Source organism: Nothobranchius furzeri, chromosome 12 (assembly GCF_043380555.1).
Source record: "Nothobranchius furzeri strain GRZ-AD chromosome 12, NfurGRZ-RIMD1, whole genome shotgun sequence".
Lineage (NCBI taxonomy): Eukaryota > Metazoa > Chordata > Actinopteri > Cyprinodontiformes > Nothobranchiidae > Nothobranchius > Nothobranchius furzeri.
The window spans coordinates 15,916,077-15,939,719 of record NC_091752.1 but is presented as its reverse complement, the minus strand read 5'-3'; the positions used below and the strand labels follow the sequence as shown (position 1 = coordinate 15,939,719).

The following is a 23,643-nucleotide window of genomic DNA, read 5'->3' as shown; positions in this document are numbered from 1 at the left end:
TCATTCTCACACACAGGTGGGGATGAGCTACGATGTAGCTACAGCTGCCCAGGGGCGCACTGGCATCCCCGGTCCCTCCGACCACCACCAGCAGCCAAGGTGGGTTAAGTGTCTTGCCCAAGGACACAACAGCAGCATTCTCTGGTCGGAGCCAGGATCAAATAGCTGATTGTTTTGTGAAGCACCATGAAGGGGTTGTAGAACCCTAAGAAAGTGCTTTACCAACTGTTTACCAGTTGTGGAAACATCAGTGTTGCAAGTCAGTGGTAGGATTGCATCGCTTTCATCCAATCCTAGACGAGATGTCCAAATATCAGAAGATAAGACTCCAGATCCTCATCGTCTAAAGCTACTTCAACCTCCAGCTGAATTCAACCCCCCCCCCCCCCCCCCCCCCCCCACGACCTCCAAGACCTTAAAGTAGACGAGACCACTGCAAATGTATTAAAAATCAGGTGAAGGGCTTTTTTATCTAAAGAAAGATGGTGAGTGCCACGCCAAAGCCCCGTACCTTGGCGCTACTGGTTTCTGATGTGGGCGGTGGTCTCACATGCGTTTAAAGAACTTGCTGCTTGAATGTCCTCTTCTTATGTTTATTGCTTTGTCTTCATTTACGTTTCCATGATCCAGTTACACAGTTATGCTTTACATAGTAGTTAGGGAAGTCTGGGCCTCTCGACTTAGGCTACTGCCCCCGCGGCCCGACTCCGGATAAGCGGATGAAAATGGATGGATAGCGGTTTCTTTATGTCCAGTCCTCGCCACGCAGTAAAAACTGCTTGCGAGGCATCTCAGCAACACATGAGCCCAATCTCTCTGAGCTTAAAGAACAAGTCACCCCCAAATCCACTATTTTTTTGCTGATAAACTAAGTGTCTAATCGTGCTGTAGACACGTGTAGTCAGTAATTTGGCTCTTTGGTGCATCTTAGTTAAAATGTATTCTGCCTAAAACTGTCAGTGTTGCGACATCTTCAGGTAAAAACTCAGGACTGCATTTGAATTTAAATCTGCCATCGCTATTGGCTAAGAGGTTCACTATGACGTGAGCTGGTGCATTATGATGTCACAATGTAGTTGTGAACCTGTGTGTGTGTATTTGTTTGTGGCTCCGCCCTCTCGGTCTGCCAGGCAACACCATCTGTTGCATTTTTCAAACAGGAAGCGGAAGCGGAGTAAGACTCTAGTAGGTCGAGACTGAAATAAGCCTAGTCACCCCAAACGCTAATTTCAGACTTATTACAATTATGAGCGATGAGGCAATTTTTAATGCAATCATAATGCCAACACCTTTCTAATCAGTGTTTCTTCTGGAGACCTTTTGTTTTTGTCTACAAATATCATGAAATAATGATTAAATGTTTACGTTTCTGAGACTTTTGTTTAAACACTAGAGGCCAATATTTAGGTATTTTTATATCATTTTTTTCTGCCTGCTGATTTTTGCTGTTTTAAAAAACCAGGAATGTGACTCGAAATTACAATTTTTTTAAAGATTTATTATTATTTTCAAACAAACTGTCATTATTTTAAATTATTTGGCCATAAACCATCATGTTGTAAGGAAGTAAATGAATAAGAAACATGTTACATATTAATATAAAAGAAAAACTCGTTGTTCATATGCACCTTCTCATAACAGGTCATGCAAATCTCAGCTGGCATGCTCTTTTCAGCACACCACTTGCTAAATTGTGCCCCACAAAAAAAGTCACAATAATAATAAATAAATAAATAACTTCATGGTTTTATTTGGGCAGTAACTGGTTTGAGTTATAGGAAAAGACAGTGGTCATTGTTAGTGTGGTCACATTTCTAGATCAGGCCTGCAGTGAGCAAGTCTAAATATTTCAGAGGCACTGCAGATGTGTAATCTCTACATGGGTTTAGAGTTAAGCCTTTGCTTAAGGAGAGTAAGCTATTGCATTGAGCCAATTAAATATTGCAATATTTGCTGTTGGTTACAAAATCTGACATTTCTTTAACAAATGCAAATCTGAAAGTGTTTGAAATCAGAGACCAAATGACAAAGTCAAAACATTTTCAGACAAAAAACATAAATGTGCAACTATTCCATCTTATTTGATTGCATTTTAGCCTTTTAGACTGATTTATGTAATAGTTAACGTTGCTACTTGTGGTACAACATTTAGTTTGGCAAAGTAATTCGATTAAACCTGATTTTATGACACGTCCAGGTCTGAATACTCAAGATTTTCTAAATAAACTTGGGTGTCGAGCAGAAGTCTAGCTGGACCTCAGCATCTTAAGAGTTCCAGCGCTGTTTCTTTATAGTTGTAGTTGTCCTGCCACCTGAGTGCCCATGGAGGAGGAAATGGCAGCGTGTCTCCCTGGAGAGCACCGGGCTCGCTCGGCCCCTTTTTACGCAGCCAAATTCAGGAACAAGAACAGCAATTCAGCAGCGTCAGGAGGGAGGTAGCCAGACGCGTCAAGTGCACAAAAATACCGGAAACGTGCACGCTGGGACCTACGAGTGTAGAAATAAAAAATGCGCTTTCTGGGTGAATCAAATGTACAATATTAAAACTGCGTATTTGTCTTTGGATCACACACTTTGTAGTGCTGGGCGTTTTTACAATGTTAAATAATATAATAAAAATAAAAATATTAATTCTCAGTTCAGCGGGTTTCACGATGCATCTGTTTTATTTTGAAAATACAGCGGATCACTGCGCACGAACTGCAATTTGATGCGCTCCCTCCTCGTGTGTGTGTGTGTGTGTGTGTGTGTGTGTGTGTGTGTGTGTGTGTGTGTGTGTGTGTGTTTACTCCCTTCTCTGTGTGTCTATGCGTCAACGTCTGTGCTCTGCTCAGTCTGCTGCTGCACATCTACAGCGGAGCCACCAAGCCGGGGAGGCGGACCGATCGAAGCCAACCTCGGCCAGCGGTGCTGGGATTGCGCGCTGCTGGGGGAGACGGAGGAGGCGGAGGGGGGGCTGGCTGCACACTGCTCTCCTTGCCCTCCCTTAAAACAGCTTCAAACGTTAAGGAGACCATCACCGTAAAGACTCCTGGATAGTTTTTCTTTTCTTTTTTTGGCCCAGAAGTTGCAGCTGCAGAGGCGCACTTTTCTCCAAGCTGCTTCTTCTCATTTTGCGCTCACAGTCCGACATGGAAGATGGTCCGTCTTCAACAAGCTGTTTCAGAAGGTTAACGGACTGTTTCCTGGGTGCAAGTAGGTATTTCTCACTTACACTTAAAGGCGCTACAGAGAAAGCATTGCTGGAAGTGGCTTGCAGTAACTGCAGTAAAACACGCGCGCGCACAGGCTCAGGGATGTTTGGTCCTGCTGCAGGCGGCGTCCCACATTTTGATCTATTTCTAATCAAACTTTATGAATGACAACGTGACAGAGGGACTAGATTTGGGCAATTGTCTCCTCAGGTGGTTTATTTGGCGGGGCTGAGCAGCATCAGAAAACGGAGCCACAGCATGGTCCAGATAATAGCGGCTTAAACCATAAACGGGGTTCATTATGCTAAAACACATTTTAAATTGTGTTCTTAGAGATAAAACCAGCTAACATTACATATTTAGTTAGGACTTTTAAACACTTTATTTTGTCTTTTAAATAGTGTACCAATTAATATTTTTAAAAAGATTTTCATATTAATTATTTATAGCCTACATAATATTTTAATTAAGAGGTTTGTTTCTAAAATTTCAAACTTTGAAAAGGGAATAATTTGGAGTGAGCACAGCAATAAAGTCCAAGTGTAGTGATATTTAAACATTTAGGTATTTTTGAGTCAAAATATCTATTTGCATTTATTAATACTTATTTATGGAACATAAACGGTAATAATTAGCTTTGTTTAATGTAAAAACAAAAGTAGTTGCAGCTGCTCGGAGTTCATGTGACACTTACAGCTATGCTACATACAGGTGAAAGTAGAAAATTTGAAAATGCGGCTAAAGTTTATTTCAGTAATTAACCTTAAAAGTTGAAACCAATAAGAGATAATCGTCAAATGCAAGGCGAGATATTTCTAACCTTTATGTGCTATAGCTGCAAATTCTAAATCTCAGATAATTCAAATATTATGATTAAATGTCACATTCTAATCAGGCAAATAATCCACAACACCTGCAAAGTATTCCTGAGAGGTTAGATAGTCCCTCAGTCTAAGATGAATTACTGGAATAAATGAACTTTTGCACCATATTCTCATTTTTTTTAGTTTTACCAGTAAAAACACAAAAGGCAGCTATGTTAATGTAGGGTATGAGGGTATTACAGTCATAGTTATTTAAAAAAATGACAAGAACATCAGATTCACAACACTTCCGTCATCACTTGGTTTTGTAAAACATGGATGTTTTACTTAAAGAAAAAACAACCGAAAGGACAAACTGTAAGTAACTACTTTATTGAATGAGTCATTCATAAAAGGAAGTGAGAATAAGTGCATCACCGACTCTCCGGTTTCACATCTGCTGTTTGTGTCAAAGCTCTAGTTATGAGTTAGATAACACTTTGCCTAAAACTTAATAAAACATGCAGTTTTATCTTTAATCAGTCTGGCGTTCCTCATTTAAATGTCACTTTTTCAAGTTTCAAACAAAGAAGTGTGGATCCAGTCCGCGCATGCAATTCTAATCCGTGAGTCATTTCTGAGATAATATAGCTGCGTGTTGCTATTAATGATAACATATGTTCGTGTGTGTGGGTGGATTTCTTTATTGCAAATAGCTTGGGTCAGTGTGCGAGGTCACCTGAGGTCATCTCTAATGTTATCTGTCAGGCATTTTTGCATTTGGTTGTCGATGAATTGCTTAACTCGAAGACGGAGACAGCATTGCTAGGCAGGAAGTGCACTCGCTAGACGTTTCCTGTCCTGCGTGTGCCAACTTTGACACAGTGAGGACTTTTTCCAGCCCACCAGACTAGATCTATAAAAACGCCAAGTGTTTGATGGGATCTGCTGCAACAAAATGAGTCTGATTTGAGTAAATATTTCCACACTAGGAAGAAAGACTGTGCCAAATAGTTTCACACTGTCATTTGTCTTTTGTGTTGATTTGAACCTTTCCCAGGAAATTTGAGCCAAACCAAATGAGCTTGTGATGCAGTTTTGAATGCTTTTTATCCATCACGGATCAGTACAGGACTGGATCGGCGCCAGCGAGTGAGCACTGAAACGGATGACAAGGCGTGCATTGACCCCTCTTCAGTTTTGTCATGGGTTGGTATCTGAGAGGATGGGAAAAGGCCACATGCACATCAATTTCTTTACAACTTGTCCTTGTGACAAGGCTCATAAAAGAAAACGGCTCTGGAGAAGGAGCAAGGATCTGTGGTTCTCATTATTGGGTCCCCACAGGCCTTTCTGCAGAGCGGCTGTAGAGCTCAGCATCAGACCAGATGTGGAGCGGGGAACATGACCCCTGATTACTGATGTGGCTCCGGGAGGGGAGCAGAGGAGGGAGTCCAGTTCAGCGCTGCATCAAACTACCGGTTCAGGCAAAATGTGGACTTACAGGCAGAGAATCAGCAACGTTTTACAGATGATCAACCAACTTAGCTAATCCTCCGTTTTATTTTCAGGAAGTGCTCGAGGTTTGTTTGGAGCGAAGGTGTGCAGCCATGTTTTTACACAGTAGACCTTCCCTGTTTCCTCCATCTAAGGCTGACATATTTGCCCCTTGACTTTTATGCCTTTTGACCTGCAAGTAGATGGAAATGATGTAAATCACATTTCCTCCGTGTGTTTCCATCTCAAGTGTAAGCTTGCATGTTAGCGCGGCAGAAACGTACGCCTGAGAGTGATGGGACTGGTGTAAAACAGCATTTCCCTAATTTAACATATTTTTATTGACGTGTGTGTTGTTTTAACTCGGCAGGGCATCTCATCCCTTACTGTGCTGTGTAAGTTGTGCGGTTGTGTTCTTTCAGTATGAAACACAGGCTCACCTGCAGAGCCACTGTGGAACAAGGAGTGGAACCGCTTTCACTTCCAGCGTTCGCTCTTTTGCCGCTCACTGAATGTCAGCTTTGGACGCTGTGCTCCTGGCCCTCTCAAAGATAAGATAAGAACCACATGCTCTTCCCACCTCCTGGCAAGGGAGTCCCAGGCGGACCTGCTGACGCACGCACCCAACAGCAGCAGTCCCCCACCGCCTCCTCCCCTTTCCTGCCTCAGCCTCATGTCAAGGAAGTGAAAAGTAGTGCCTTGGCAGCCTGCCCTTGATTTTTGTCCAGAAGGAGTGTGCTCGAAGAGAAGTGGACTTTTCCCCATTTTCTCTCATGTGCATTTTTCATCCATGTGTTGCAGGGGAGGGATGTCATGAGCACTAAATATCCGCACTGTCAGGGTTGTTCTCTGTCATCGTCGTCGTCTGACAGGACTCGGTCTCTGTTCAGAGAGCAAAACATTCCTGCTGAAGAAAAGGAAGAAAGACAGAAAACAATGGTTTATTTCACCTCTCAAGATAAAAATCACGAGGCGCTTCACAAGAACAAAACATTTTAAATTTAAAAAGATTTGGGAGGGAAAATGATAAAAATGATGCTGCAAATAATTCCCAGTCCGCATTGGTCAGTTTTTGCATCTTCAAAAAAGTTTATGCAATCAAGGCAAAAGTATTTTACTAAGCAGTTATAACCTTGTTGTAGCTTAAATGTTCCACATTGTGCTTATTTAAACCTTGGAGAGGCAAAGTTTATGATAAAATATTGTTGGCAGTGGAACTATTGAGACATGATTGAGCTTAAATACGAAATATTTCGTCAGTCTGAGTTTATACCTGGAAATAAAACGCTTCGTTTCAGTGAAACTCCACCCACACCAACTCTGACAACACATGTCTACCACAGCGTCTTAATTGAGCTGGTTGCTGTGTTGGCTGTGTAGTCCAGTGGTAGAGGCATCTGGCTGCTGTTTCAGTTCTGGTGTGTGATAATGGAGGTTTGAATCCCAGAGGTGTCGCCAGTAATTTTATCCAGCCAGCTGAAGCAGATTTCATGTTTTTATATGTTAGTTTTATTGATTATTTTCTGCAAAATATTTTGTGTCTCTGAACATTGTTGAATTTGGTGATTTCCAAGCATCATTTTAGTTGATTTACCCCTACTGCACACTGGAAACATCAGCAGCGTGGATCTGCAGCGGAAAGGTTTACTCACGACAATCGCTGCACTCCAGTGCACACCGGGAAAGTCTCAGCCGCGAAGCAACTTCTCCGCTGTGCTCCTCGCTTAACTCGCAAAATCACAAAGTCCCTTGTGTTGTGATTTGAAGTTATATATTTATATACTGTAATTAGATAATTTAATTACCTGATTTTGTATATTTATACAATCTAAGTAATCAATCAGAAGAGGTTGTTTTTATCATCAGGGAGTTTACTTAAACACTTTGTATTGACTGAGAGACAAGAAAGAGAGAGAGAGTTGGGATCGGTTTTAAGAATCTTTAATTTCTATAATTATAAATTCTTACAATCTACCAGGACTATCTCAATGATGAATGCATATGGATTTAGATGTTTCGTGTTAGTGTGTGTGTGTGTTTTGTTCAGAATCTCTAGGCTGACGTAGCGAGTCTGGTTTGTTATGACTAGGCTACCACGAGGCTTCAGAAGCTGATGACATGAGCCGCCATATTGCCGTACCTTAGATGGAGTCTCCCGTGTAGATCAGGAAATGCCAGGTCCTGAGACCTCGGTTGTACTGGAGCTGGTTGAAACAGCGGTCACAGCACACAACGCCCGTCTGAGGATAACTCCGGTGGTAGTCGGCAGGCGTCAGCAAGTTCACTCTTATTTTGAAAGAACGTTGTCTCGTTGGTACAAACGACGGAAATCTCCAGCTTGACAGATTTCAGCTCAAAGTAGGAAGTACAAATGGCCAGTCTGCACTTCTTAATGATGACGATGGAAATCCTTAGGAACTCGGATGTCCTGGAGCTGAGTTTAACATGTAACTGCTTAAAGTGGGACTTAACGTGGAACTGAACTTAAAATGGCGTTGCCTTCTTTTTATATCTCCCAGTTGTTTGAGAATCTTAGTAAACCGGATTGGACTGTTTTCATAAACAAACCAGATTCTGCCCTACCACAGACGAAAGTTCTGATTGGTTGAAAACAATGTGTCATGTGTTTCCATGGTAATGCATATCAGTGTGTCTGGTGCAGCCCTGTTTATTAATTTAAACACATAACTCATGACATCTTTATTTCACAGATCATTCACCTGATTATTAATGATCAACAAATGCTTTGATTAGCTTATCACAAATAAAGTACTTTGATTAATCAATGAAAAGCGTTCTTCTTCTGTTCTTCTGTCTCTTCTCCTGGAATGTAAACATACTGAACCAAGCGTCCGACCTTGGCGATGGTACTGTGTAAAGGGCAGCTGTTAAGGCAGACCATTATAAACTTCATAACGCTACACTTGAGTTCATGCCGTCTGCCATTAAACCAAAAAGAAGGAAATCAGGTTTGATATCACTGTTTGATGTCGTATATGATGATGTTCCTCTCCAATGCCAGGATTAAAGACACGAAAGACACACTGCTGCACTTCTGGAACGATGCAGGAAGTAAATAAGCCGTTTGGTCACTTGTATTGGCATAATCTACATAGATATGAAGTTGCATCACTGCAATAGACTTTTATTTTGAAAATTACCGGTGGGTTTTACACTGAAACATTGTGTGATTTCCAGTGTTGGGAGTAACGCGGTACAAAAGTAATTAATTACTTTAATGCATTGCTTTTTGCTGTAATGTGGTAATGTAAGGCATTACAGGGAAAGAAAATAGTAATATTTACTTGGTACAATTGTCAGTAACGCGGTATGCATTTTTAAACCCAGAATCAAGATGTGGGTTTCCTAAAAATTCTAATTGCGGGAAGCCTGAAAAAAAAATCCATTTTCCACATTTATTACGTCATTTATGGACTCGGCTTTGCGGGCATTCTATGAGCTCAAATACTCCAGCTGCGTCCCACGTGCGGTCGCTGTTATATTCACAAAATCGCTCCACCAAAACAAAGTAATTCGTTTGCGATCGTTTATATCAGCCCATATTCTCTGGTACTTCATGTACTTTTCAGCTGAGTTCATAATCTGTGCCCCGGTGATTTCAACTCATTGCTGCTGGAGCGCAGGGCATATTGAGCTTTATTTTTATTTATTTATTGTTTTGCGTTTGGTAGATCCCTTTGGCTGATTAGTTAGAAAGTGGGAAATCTAGTTTACAGTTTTTCTGGAAGACGGAGAAAACATGCAGCATGCAGGAAGGTTAGAGAGAGAAAGGGCAGAAAATTATTCAAATAAAATCAAGAAAACAAAACAAAGTGCTTGAAAATAAAAAAGTAGGTAGATGTATCCCTAATACACATTTTTACCAGTGAAAAGCAATAATATACATAAGCATTTAATATTTATACATGTGATAGAATCAGATCACCCCAGAAGTCAGTCCCACATCCAGGGCCGTATCAAGGCAATTGGGGACCAAGGCAAATATGGGCTTGGAGGCCCCACCACCTCACTCCATGCTCAGATGGCCCTATAAGATGGCAGCGTGCTGAGAGTACAGATTATTGTTGCTTTTATTTAATAAACTATAATTTTAAAGCACTGTTATTATATCTGACTGTAACAGCAACCCTAGCTCCGAGCACATCACTTTCCACATATGTCATGAGCTCACTGAGCGTCACATCACCAGATTCATATTGAAGTTGTTTTGGTGAAAGTAACTTAGAGTAATGCAAAAGTAGTGTAATGCCTTACATTTTAAAATCCGTAATATTTTAATGTTATGAATTACTTTAAAATGAGGGTAACAATAAATAATGCATTACAGTTTTGAAGTAACTTACCCAACACTGCTGATTTCCTATGTGTCACGTTGCGAGGATGGTTTGGACCCAAAATGCAGTAACCCAGGATGACACGAGGCAGGAGTTGATATAAAGTAAAATCCTTTTATTGTAGGATGAAACAAAAATAAATCCAAAAGGCAGGGAGCCAAAATCCAAAAATCCAGAAAATGAGAACAAAGCTCACTTAGAGCACAAACTGGGGATGGGACAGGAGGCTCACACAGAGCACCAAAACAACACTGACAAATACAATGGACCAACACAACACAGAGACAAGACAGGGCTTATATAGACTGGGAGATAATGGGAGGCAGATGAGCTGCAGGTGTGTGGGGAGAGAACCAGGTGAAGGCAATAACTAATCAGGGAGGTGTAGCAGGAAGGAGCAGGGGAGGACACCGGACCTGACTGGGGAAGGACACACAAACACACACACACACACACACACACACACACACACACACACACACACACACACACACGCACACACACACCCACACACCCGCACACACGCACACACACACACACACACACACACACACACACACACACACACACCCACACCCACACACACGCACGCACGCACACACACACACACTCACACACACACACACACACACACACACACACGCACACACACACCCACACACACACACACGCACGCACGCACACACACACACACACACACACACACACACACACACACACACACACACACACACACACACACACACACAGAGCTGGAGAAGGACATACACACACACACAAAACTGAAATGATAGACCTATAGAAATATGGTGGGGAGACTAAGAGAACATGAAGAAAATCAGGAAGGAGCTACAACAGGAGGGGCTGGGGATGACCTGAAGGGCTACAAACAGCAGACACATAAATGAGATGCAGACAAAGGACACATGAGGGCGCTATGATACACAAAAGGGGAATCTAGAGAGGGATGGAGAACATCAGGAGACACATGGGGAAAGACGCAGACCATGACACTATGTTAACTGCAGAAATTGTCACATCCCAGAAGTGGCTCACAGCAAAAATAAAACCCGATCCTAGCTTGCGCAGCATGGCATGCTGCTTCTGGGTGGCACCTGAAAGTGGGCACGTTGTGGCTGGTTTGAACCCCCCCAACCCCCATAGATGGATTCTATTTGAAGCTGTGATGTTCCGCGCCGCCAATGCTCCCAGTGACTCACACTGGCTTAATAAACAAAGAAAGCAACAACAAATAAACAAAATATACATATTAGGTCTTATATTTTTATCAGTTTACCAGTAATAGTTTGGAAACATCATACTGGCAAGTGCAGCTTAACAAAAGCTCCAAAAAGTGGATTTTCCTTGATATGGCCCTTTTAACGTGCAATCATCTCTCAGTTGAAAGACCTCGTTAAATTTCGGTTCCTGCTAGGGTAGTCCAGGTTAGGAAGGAAGCTAACTGGCTACTCATCTATAATGTTTTTGGAGGGATGTGTTTAAATAAACCTTATGAGGAAACAATGATTTTAGTTGGCAACTCAGTCTGTTTTACAAATAAAGAGCTAAGATTTGGTGTTGGTGGAAAAATGCCCCAGACATAGAGTATAAGAGCTCTCAAAAGATCAATCAGCACAGGATCTTTTTTTAAAGAAAGTCAGTGGGCAAAGTGCATCCCTTCAAAGAAATCTGTGCATTTAATCTATAGCTAAAATGAACAATAGTCATTTTTACATCAGCATCATTGGTTTCTATGTCCAGAAGTAATGTTTTCACGACCTAACCCAGAAGACGCAATGATTCGTGAGTTGCCTTTTTTTTTTTTTTACTTATAGCACATTGTGGTCTTTGTTTCAAAGGGTACAGTTTGAAGAATTGTGCAGAATTTCTTCAAATTAAATGTTAAATGAGACAGACTTGCAGCTGCACAGAGATATGACTTAATTCTGAGAAGTGCTTAAAATTTTCCTCTCACAAGAGGGGTTTTCTCTTCTAAGACGTAACATCAGAAATGCTATCCGACTTTCCCCCTGGTGTGCACTCAGTCTGGCAAATGCTGAAGTGTGAAGTGCCTTTTATGATGTATGATCATTCAGATTTCTATACCTCTGTTTGCCTTCACACACTACGAAGTAGCTGTGCTAACATGTGCGCTAACACAAGGTTTAAAAAACCTCCTGAGGGAACATTTTATTGTAAGCTGGAGTGAATTGCTGTTTACAGCATCTGTACAAGCTATTAACTTTTCCATATAAAGTCAACGTATGCCAAATTGATTTCCTTAATAAAAACAATCGTATGCATATGTTGCAACTCTCAGACACCTTTTTTTTTAGCCAGTTTCTACATATTTTCACACTTAAAATTCCACGTTTATACCACAAACCGATGCAGACGCTGTATGAATAATCTGGCTGTGCTTTTTATGAATGTATTTTCTGTCAAACAAAGCGTGGTTTTATGGTGAAACTTGGATGTTAAAAGCGCCCAGACCCAGACAGTTACTGGTTTGGCCTTCCCTTCCCAGTCCCTGGGTGTGGTGTCAAGATAAGTGTTATGCAACAATACATCACTGCATGAACTCAGACCTTTTCCTCAGGAAGCCCAAGTCTGAGTCAGTCTCTGAAACATCTGCCAACCTGACATCAGGCAGTTAGAAACACACACAACAACACAACTCCTGCCAAGATGATTGTGTGAAAGAGAGAATTTAATTGACACACTTGGAAAAAAAAAAGATAAAAGTTTGTTTGTTTTGAACACTTTTGGCAAACGCAACTTTTTGGGGGGGTTTCTCAATTCTCCAAATTTCTCTGTCATTAAATCTAAAGCCTGATTCATAATCGTCTGTCAGCTCAGGTTCGGGGTTGTGCACAAGACATTTTCCCCTCAGATTTGTCTGTCGCCTGGGGAGTGTTGTAAAGCAATTCCCCACCAGGACAACAGATGGCTTTTTGGGGGTATCCTGCCACCATAGCAGTCATACATCTCTGGTCGTTTACTATTGTTTATTTATATTGTGTTTATGTAAAAAAGTCTAAAATACATAAACAAATTTGTCCCTGATTCTCCTCCACCTCTTCAGTCGCACTGAGGAGTACAAAGGTACACAGTTTGCTGTGTACCTTTGTACTCCGTCAGTCACGGATGTACAAACATTCATATCATCGGACTTTTTCTGCAAGATGTTCATCGATCTGCGCCGTGTCTGCTGCTAGATATCTGGTTTTATTTGTTTTTTATTGAGAGGGGAATGGCGGTACTGTTGACGAATTTAAAGGAAGTGGCGTGCTGACTAATCACAAGCTTGTGGTTTCCGTTTACCTGGGTAAAAACAAAAATAGCAACATTTGTAGTAGACCATAAAACGGTGTAAATGACAATTTTGTGGAGGGATTTCCCTCTCATTATTGTGTGTTGGGAGTTTAGAAATGGGGACTTTGACGCAGCATCAGTGCTGATTCTTTTTTAAATGTATTTTTTAAATTTCATTCCACATCCAAGCAGCTCTTCTAGTTTTAGAAATTCTGCTTATTTGGCAACGTCTGCCGATATAATTTCCTATTGAGTTACATCCAATCAGCATGAGTTACCCACAAGTCTCGCCCAGAGACTCTACCGGGCCTTTGGTCAGTACATTCCCCAGTTAAGATACTCAGTTTGTCCCTGAAATGGCCTGGAAAGTGGTTCTGAAAGTGGACACAAGTATGGCACAAAGGTGTGGTAACATTACTCACAAGTGAAAGAGGAAAGGGTCCTAACATCAGCCTACCGACATAGAGCTGTGTCTAATGTTACTGGAGACTTGAAAAATCGAGTTATTTCATTAAATATCGGATGCTGCTTTGGGCCCTGCCAGTCCATTCCTGAATATTCAAAGACAGCCCTGTCCTCTCACAGCCTCTCAGCACCAGTCAGAGCAGGAAATGCTCACCCGTCTTGTGTCCAGACTGCAAAGTGACCGCAAATGCAATCATGCAAATTAATTGATATCTGATGATACTTAAACACATCTAGAAAGTAGTCTTAGCTTTGGGTGGGTTTAGCATGATGTAGCACTGATTCATTTGGAGAAAAATCACCCATTCGTAGGAATTGCTCTTTTATATAGTTGGCCAAAAGAAGTTACAGGACAAGAAGCTTTAAAAATCTCCCTTTCTCTAACATTTTTGTTTCAAGTTGATGGTTTTAAAAAGTCTTCAGGGACATATGAGCCTTCTCTAACAATGCCCACGAAGCACAGCTTGACTTGGTTTAATGTGTTTCCGCTAGTAACAGGTACAAGGTTGCTGCCCCTTTTGTCAAACCTCCTTTTAAGTGTTCCTGAGCGTACTGAGACGGGACAAAAAGGTGATGTCAGAGATTGTCGATCACTGAGTGAAGTCGCTGGCTGCTCCAGAGCGTTTCATCTTGCTGCCTGCTGTGTGTTCTGGGTCTTTTCAGAGTCTGCCAAAAGCCACCAACCAAGCAGGATGCTCAACATTGCTACCGTGCCCTTCATTGTTGCATTGTGATGTGTTTGTGTGTTATGTACAGATTGCCTCTCGCTACTTTTGTCTTCCGTACCGATCATCTACCGTTCAAACTCTGGGTGCCGCCCTGCTACGACGAGCCCAGCCACTAGAGCCAACTTACAGTTGTAATGGAAAACCACCAGAACCATGTAGAGTAGAGTCAAGCTGATCTGAATGGTGGAAAAGGGCAAAAACTGATTGCCCACATTCATTTACATCCATTTGTGTCTGTCAGAAATGTATGGAAACGAGAAAAGATGTATTTGTTTAGTACACAAACAGCGGCAAACTTTGGTAATGTATTGATTTTTGAAAATCAAATATCCCTCTGTGGTCACATCCAGAAGTTCCATGACCCTCAGTCAGTCCGTCTGTCCATCCATCCATCCATCCATCCATCCATCCATCCATCCATCCATCCATCCGAGGTTGGGTCACGGGGGTAGTAGCCTAAGCAGAAGCCTAAGCAGGGAGGCCCAGGCTTCCCTCTCCCCAGCCACTTGGACCAGCTCCTCCGGGGAAATCCTAAGGCATTCCCTAACCAGCCATGAGATATAGTCTCTCCAGCAAGTCCTGGATCTTCCTTTAGGCCTTCTCCCGGTTGGACGTGCCCAGAAAGCCTCACCAGGGAGGCGTCCAGGAGGCATCCTTACCAGATGCCCAAGCCACTTCAACTGGCTCCTCTTGATGTGGAGGAGCAGCGGGTCTACTCCGAGCCCCTCCCGGATGACCGAGCTTCTAACCTTATCTCCAAAGCCTGATTCATGCTTCTCCATCAGCTCCACAAGGAACAGACACGCACAGATTGACGGAAGCGTTTTGCTCTCATACTTCTCCATCTCCTGGGGAGTGTTGCAAAGCAATTCCACGGCAGGACAACAGAGGGCGTAGCGCTGTTCTGTGGTATCCTGTCATGTATCCGGTCCAAGATAGTGTGTTTACATTATGTTTTTTGTATATAAGAGACTTTTTAACAGACAAATTTGTCTCTCATTCTCCTTCACCTCCTCATGTGTTTGCCACCTCTAAACCCACGTTTCCTGTCATTTCCGTCCACAAATAAAACGCTTGCTGTGCATCTTTTCACTCCTCCAGTCACACGGGAATGAAACATTCATATTTTTAGAGCTTTTTCGCGAGGTTTTCTTCAAGCTGCTCCGTGTCTGCTGCTAGTTATCCTCGGCTCTCTTTATGTTTTTGAGGGAGCAATGGCGGTGCTGTAGACAACAGCGGCGTCCTGACCAATCACAAGCTTGCGTTGTCCGTCTCGACGGACGGATGTTTAGAAAAGAGAGCTTGACTCCGTACGTCCTTGCGGAGCTCTCCAACAGGCCCGCAAGGACGGATAACGGCTTTGCGTGTCTCCGTACTGACGCAGACGGAGAAGCATGAATCAGGCTTCAGGGAGAACCCAGCCACCCTGTGGAGAAAACTCATTTCGGCCGCTTGTATTTGCGATCTTGTATTTTCAGTCACTACATAAAGCTCGTGACCATAGGTGAGGGTAGGAATGTAGATTGACCAGTAAATCGAGAGCTTTGCCTTCTGGCTCAGCTCAATCTTCACCATGACAGACCGGTACAACGCCAGCATCACTGCAGATGCAGCACCAATCCATCTGTCGATCTCGTGCTCCATCTTTCCCTCACTCGTGAACAAGACCCAGAGATACTTAAACTCCCTCACTTGGGGCAGGACCTCATCCCTGACCTGGAGAAGGCATTCTACCCTTTTCCGACTCAAGACCATGGTCTCAGATTTAGAGGAGCTGATTCTCATCTCAGCTGCTTCACACTCGGCTGCGAACCGCTCCAACGAGAGCCGGAGATCATGTTCTGATGAAGCCAACAGGACCACATCATCTGCAAAAAGCAGAGACTCAATCTTTAGGCCACTTAAACAGATCCCCTCAACACTCATTCACAAAAGTGAAGGTTATTCTTGATCACTTCATTTATTTTTCTTATTTTGGCAACCATTCAGTGTGTTATATAGTTTCAATATTAGTGTTCCTGAGAAGATTTCTGAACACTGGCAATTGATCGCCATGACGATCAAAGTTCCTCCAACAGTGAGTGATGTTCTGCTAGCCTTTGCAGTCGGGGCTAATTATGAGACACTACCAGCAATAGCTTACCCCGGCTGGCATGGAAGTGTTATTGGTTAGTGTGTCAGTGTTGGAGCGGCCTACAGCCCATAGTGTTCACGTACATCAGGCTGAAAAACCCAAACTGCACATCAAACGGTTCCAACGTGAGTGAGTGATCATTATCTTCTTTCCTGTTTAGTCTGCCTGTAACAAACAGTTTGTTGATAGAGATCTTTTAAATTTTGACTTGAGCCAGATTGAAAGGAAAATAAGTTTTAGTGTCCAGTTACTACTTCTTCTGTCACTGTTTAACTTGTCACGACCGTGTTAAGAAATGGCTATTATCCCCTGCTGTGTACTGTACACAGTCTACATTATACAGATAATTTACTGTCGGGTAAACAAGGAAGACCGAAGGACTCCGGCTGAAAGTCTTTTAGAAACCTTTCTCCAAACTTCTCAGACAATGAAGATTTGATCTTCATTCTTGAGTTGTTTGTTCAACATGTCGGACATTTTTTCCATGGCAGTTTTAGTCAGAAACATTTTCTGTTTATAAGGATGACTCCTTTCTCTCCTGCAAGGCTGCCCAAGTGAGAAGGAAAGTAGTGCTGAGGTCTGAGAATGAGACCCGGGACCAAGTCTGTGCATGTTCCACAGCACGTGGTTCTGAAAGGGGTTAACCACTCTGCTTAGTGTGTGTTAAACATCTGATTTCACCTTCGATTAGCAGCTGTCGTCAGGATCAAGACACTGACACACTCTTCTAACTTTAGAGTCACAGTGGGCAGGTTGAGCTGACCTCTAGCTTTAGACTCCAGCTAAAATGTTGCAGAAAGCTAATAACGGGGTGATTTCTTTTTTAATGATATTTATACTTTTGTTCTTTGTAAATATTTTTAAATAAATAAATGAGGGATGCACCGACACCGATACACTGGTATCAGTAAAAGTTAACCGATACCAGGAAGCAATACCAATGCAGTTGCCTGAAAGTGGCTTCACTGTAACTTGTGTTTTGTGATCATTTCTATTAATATATTTTATTTTTTATCTACCTCACAGTCTTTTCCTGTTGAAAGCAGAGAAGGAAATAAAACCTGTATTCCAATTCATTGCATTTTTTTGTGTACTAGAAGTACCTGTAATCGATATCGGCGAGTACTCAGAACCAAGTATTGTATCGGTTTGGTAAAAAGTGGTATCGGTGCATCCCTAAAATAAATAACATATCAATATGTACATTAAAAGGCACCTAACTGAATAAAGTATCATTTTATTGAATTAAAAGCTGTTTTATTTTGTTGTAAAGGCTTAATATATACTTTTAAGTGGTTATTTTTAAAAAGCTATTTTTAAATACATAAAATTAGTGTTAAACTTTTTCTAAGTGCTTTAAGTAAGTATGCCTACAATTTCATAATATACTACATGATATATATGTAGATACACACACTTGTGTGTATTTCAAGAGAATGTATTAAACCACATAATTAATTAAAGTAATATTTTAAGGTTTTTAATGTGTAAAACTTTAACAAATATACATGAAATAGATTGTGTTGTTAGAAATGAAAATTATGTCAACAAATAATAAAGCGAAGATAGAAATAGCACAGATTAAACGTCTCTGGTTGTCGCCACGTCCCGTTTAACCATAGAAGAAGAAAAAGGTGGAGGAAAACGTTCCTTTGGTTGAACAAAATGGAAAGTAATCCTTAAACAAATCATTGACTAAGCTCTTTCTTCTACCGCCGGAGTCGCTCCTCTCACTCAGCAAGCACGTGTGGTTCCCAGTGGGGTTAACCACTCTGGACCACAGCATGTGATACAGGTCTAGCTTTACATCAGATGGTGACGGTACATGGTGAAATGAACACAAACATAGTCAGAACTGTATAGAAGATGATGCACAAAAGCCAAAAAGGGTTTCTTTTCTCTTCTCTTGAGTTTTTTTGTTCTGTAATTCTGAACACAGAGGATGAATCCGGAAAGCTGTTCTTGCCCCATGGATATAGGACGTTTGACTATTTTTATTCATGTGCACACATATGATTGCTCCATAATTTTGGGTGTCCTTTGACACAAAAATTGTATTCATAGATTTACACAGCATCCTTGTTTATCATCTTTTTTTCCTCCTCCTGTTGTGTCCCTGATCACAGAGCACTCTTTGTGTCTCAAATAGGACAACTTAGTTTTTCTCCATGTGTCTCTTTGTCCCCTGCAGCTACCTTCACCCCGCTCCCCCCTTAACTTTTTTCTTTTCCTGATTTATTAAGCTTTATTCTGCCGATGTGCGTCAGAGCCGGCCAGTAGTCTCGTGAGGCATTGCTCTATTGGAGAGCCGTGCCTCGTGTCTGGACAGCGTCAGACTGTAGCATCCTCAACCAACTCCTTACTCGCCCCCAGCTCTGCTGCCTCTTTTTTCCTGGGACCACAAACCCAGTCAACCTACACATTTGTTTGGGGGGTGGATTGAAGTCTGTCCTTAGCTGCTGAGCGTTCACCAAAATGAGAGGTGCTTTGATTTTAGATTTAGCGAAACTAAAACTGGATTTAAGAACCGGTTTTGTCATCCTGTTCCAACCTTATAAACGTGTTTGATCATCTGCATCTGTTTTAGTGCACTGATATTAGTGCAGTGTGTGTTCTGCTGTGATTCACGGCTAAAGTTGGTCTTCATCATTGCCGTCAGTAATCAGGCATTTGGTTTGAGCACATTACAAAATAAAACACAAATCAAGGCTGTTGGTTGTCGTTATACGTTGGTATAGAATTTAAACCAGTAGCTGATTGGGCTGCAAATGGTGAGTAATTGAAAGCAGTATTCATGAGATGTGCAGGGGGTTGTAATCTCTTTACCTGAGTTTTAGGGGATTTAGAACATGTTTTAAATCCTAAAGTCATCATTAGGTTTTCCAGGCATCTGTCTGGAACCTTCCAGAATTTCATTTCCTTAAGTTGAAAAGTGCAAGAAACTGTGACAGCGTTGAGAAGAAGAAGAAGAAGAAGAAGAAGAAGAAGAAGAAGAAGAAGAAGAAGAAGAAGAAGAAGAAGAAGAAGAAAGTATCATTTCTATAGTGCCTCTCAAGATAAAAATCATGAGGCGCTTCACAAAAACAAATAATGTAAAAATAAAAAAAATAATTTAGAAAATGGTTAAAATATATTTAAAATAAGCAAAAATAGACAATTGTGATTAAAAAATGTTAAAAGAGAGAGAGTGAGTGAATAGGAAAGAGGGAAATCAGTGGAGTTGGAGAAGAGTGGGGATTGATTTAAAAAATAATAGCAAATATTGGAAATGAAAAATGGAAGATTTGCAAGTAAAGCAAGATGCATTTAAGAAAGTGTGCGTGTTTGCACAAATGTAACTATTTTGTGCATTTTTTTGACAGTGAAATAGGCCTCTGTCATATTATCACATTCACTGCAGCAACAGTGTTGTACCCACTAAGCTGGTGTGAATCCATTTAAAGATTTGCATTCTTTCTCATAATTTTTACGTCTCCAAATTTTCACCAACCACAGTTCCAGTGAGGTTCTGGCTTTATGTTTACTGCATGCTTTACTATCAAAGAAGACCCTAGAGTTTCTGAATTTAGCTTTTCCAAAGAGACACACTGATTTGTGTTTAAGATGAAAAGTGGGCGTAGCAGCATAAAGAGAATTGCTGCTGTTGCTTTTCATGAACGGCATCTAGATGTTGATTCGCCAAACAAATCTAGACAAAGCATAGCATTAGCAAAAGCGTGCTCTGCAGGTTGGTTTAGCCATGCTCCATTGTAGCCTCAGCAGGTCTGCCATTGGCTTGGCTAAGTTTAGACCCGGCCAATTGCAGCCTTCCATGTTTGTAAAGAGACGTTGAGCGGGTTTAGCACCGGCAGAGCTACGACGGAGCAAAACAACAAAGATGGCGGCTCAGAATGAGTGCTCTTTTGACACGGCTTTGACATCAACGTTGGATGATTCTGACTTGGGCTTTTCTTTGAGACATGTGCAGATAAAGGCTCTTCACTTTAGCAGACAACAGTAGACTCCGCCCCTACGACTCAGCCCTGGGTCGTACGTAGCCATACTAAATACTTATATATTTATAGAAGGGCTTGTCAGGCTAGGTTTTAATCACATTTTTACCAAAGCAGTGAGCTTAGTTTATTTCATTCTAAGTTTTTTTTACATTGCATTCATGCATTGTTGTGTCTGTGAGGTTTTGTTTATGGGACCAGATAATTTTTTGTTTGTTAAAACTCTGATCTCAAATGGTTCTTGTAGAGCTGAGGAAAATAATCTAATAATTGATGCACCAAGATGATGACAAAAACGATTATGAATTATTGAAGAAGCACACCATAATCGATTATAGTGCAAGCAGCTAGCCCGCTAGCATTAGCCGCTATTAGATCTCTAAGCGGTCATTACATGTAGTCTCACACGTCTGCTCGATCAGGAAACTTCTGGGTAAATGTTCTGCTCTAATCTGCATTTGGCTTTGCGGTTTTTATTATTTGGGGACGTTTGATCATGTTTCAGCGAGCTTTTCACCGTGGTTGCTGGCTGGTGTTCTGTTTATCTCACTTGTGTGGCGAGACGGGCCAAACCCCTTCCCTGTGTAGTCAGGAAACTGACACAGAAAGCAGTAGGGCCAAAATACTGCAGTTCATCATCATCATCATCATCATCATCATCATCATGAATTTGTGACATGGATGATAGTACAATCCACCTAGATGGAATTTTAAATTATTTTACATTAATCATAAATATGTGCGTAAATACAATCATCTCAAGCTCTTAACTGTGATAGGTGGATGAATGGATAGATATTATTGGATGTTTAGGATTTTTTTTATGTTTTAGTATTTTCTGTATTAAACAGAACTTTATTCATACTTCAATATTTCAAACTAAATAAACTAAGCCAAACATTTATTTTGATGTTAATTATTTCTTACGCCCTGGAACTGCTGCATAAATATCTCTAAAGACATTTAAAGCTATTATATGGATCCATTAGTTATTTTATTAACTACATGGAAGGCAGAATTGGACATATCCAATAGGTTTTCAGTATTTTTTCTTTTAAGATTTTGTTAGCATCTGCAGAACATGTTTTTTCTCACAGCCTAAGATGTTGAATGAGTTAACAGACATTTTTATTACTTTGTTAAATCTTAAATGAGTAAAATGTTTTGCACTTTTACATTTTCCGTAGGACTGTTGTGAATGAAGAGCTTTTGGGGGATGGCATGTTGTGTCTGACACGTTTTTGATTTTAAAAAGCAAATATCTAACGTCTTCTATTTATCGATGAAAACACATCCGTATGAGATAATCGTGATGCATGCTGACATTGAACTGAATTGTGAGACTAGTGGAGATTCACACAGCATGTATCTTGTGGCTCTATGGTGGATGTGCATGGATGACCCAAACATGACGATTCCCGAGTGTGTCATGGCTGCCTCTCAGTCGCCCGGCCGCTGCATTAAAAACAGCCGTCTCTCAACGATGGTCTGGCAAATGGCGTCTTTCCCTGACAACAAAGACAGTAAACAGCAGCACTTAGTGAGCTCTCAAGAACCTAATTGCCTATTAAGCACATTTGAGTCTTCCTTTATCCTCCTGCCTCTGTTGGGGGCTCCCATCCCCTGAGATAAAGCTTCACAGTAAACATAAGTGAGCCTGTCGGAGGCTTCAGCTGAAACCTGCTGCAGCTCTCCCCTCAAAGGAAAAAGCTAAACAAACTCTTTTTGTCTTTGTTCGCTCTTTAAAGTTACAATCTAGACTTACAATCCCTTACACCTTTTTTGTCTCTTCCAATTATTTGCATAGTCACAAGTCCTGCAACCCAGCAGATGTTTTTTTTATCTGCAGGTTTGACAGATGAGAAAGTGAAGGCCTACCTCTCGCTACACCCGCAGATGCTGGATGAATTTGTGTTGGAGAGTGTGAGTGCAGAGACATTGGACAGATGGCTGAAGAAGAAGACAAGCAGCAGGGCTTCAGGTACAACCTTTAACACACACACACACACACACACACACACACACACACACACACAAAACCATGCAAACGTGCAGACACTGCAGCAGCTCTCGGGATCGCTGTGACATTCTGATTGGATCAGCAGATTTCAGCTGGCAACACTGATGCAGAACTGTAATTTCTGTAACGCTTTACTTTCTAACTTTTATGATCGCATACTAGCTCCGCAAATGCAGGCTTTATTCTGAAGAACAAAGACTTGGCCAGACTTGAGGCTATCTATTATCCTGGATATTTTTTGCAGAAATAACTTAACATATGTCTTCCTTTAATTGTCCAAACCTGTGATCGGCGAAAGACAGCGAGAGTGAGCAGGCCTGTCCCGTCTTTACCCCCATTGGATGTGTTTGAGGGGCCCGAATTGAGTTTGTGTCGGGCGCTCCGTACACAGCAGACTGTTTCTAAGACCAACCACATCCATCAAGGGCCCACAGGGCTGGCACTCTGCCCAGTCGAGCTGTTGACGTCAGAGACGACCTCCAGAGACATGCAGCCGGCCGAAGGGGGCCCAGGGGAGGGGCGGGGACGGCGTTGGTGGTGGTGAGGAGGTTGTGCTGGCTCAGGGTCTGGGTGTGTTGGAGTAGGAAACTGGCATGAGAGAGATTCGTCACATTTTGGAGCTGCTTTCTCCATGAGGTATTCCATGTTTGTTGTTGCCATACAGAGACACTCGTCCGAGAAAGCGGTCCAAACTGCTTACGGAGTGGGGTGTGGGTGTGTGTGTGTGTGTGTGTGTGTGTGTGTGTGTGTGTGTGTGTGTGTGTGTGTGTGTGTGTGTAAGACAGACTGTGTGATTAGTTTGACAGATATTACATGGAGACCATTATCCATTATGTTGATAGATCATGCCGGCATGAAGTCAGAATGAGAAATTTTACAAATGTTATTTTTGGTGAGAGGATGTGTCGTCTGGCCAGAACAATAATATTACGTATCAGAAACATTTTTTAAATTATTATTACTGGTATCTATTAGTTTGGCAAGCCAAACTAAATGAATATATTATTTGTATATTATTTGTTTTGACAGAATTTTGATTTTATGACTTTATTTTTTATAACACATTTCTGTTTTGAGATCATTATGATTTTATGACTTAGTTTTATTTTGTTTTGATCTATGTGAAGCACTTTGTGATTC

At 41.5% G+C, this 23,643-nt stretch overlaps 1 protein-coding gene across 6 annotated transcripts in view; it reads left to right on the top strand.

Annotated features, from left to right (window-relative positions):
- Positions 1–23,643, top strand: part of pde10a (phosphodiesterase 10A) — an 80,732-nt gene that overhangs the window by 25,731 nt on the left and 31,358 nt on the right. For 3 of the 6 annotated variants that reach the window (XM_015944490.3, XM_015944488.3, XM_070542350.1), the window contains exons 1-2: positions 2,944–3,195; positions 22,333–22,464. In XM_015944490.3, the coding sequence (XP_015799976.3) occupies positions 3,132–3,195; positions 22,333–22,464 (196 nt within the window). In that variant the 5' untranslated portion in view covers positions 2,944–3,131. Of the gene's footprint in view, positions 1–2,943; positions 3,196–22,313; positions 22,465–23,643 lie in introns of those variants that run through there. The other 3 variants (XM_070542352.1, XM_070542351.1, XM_015944489.3) reach the window with 2 other exon arrangements.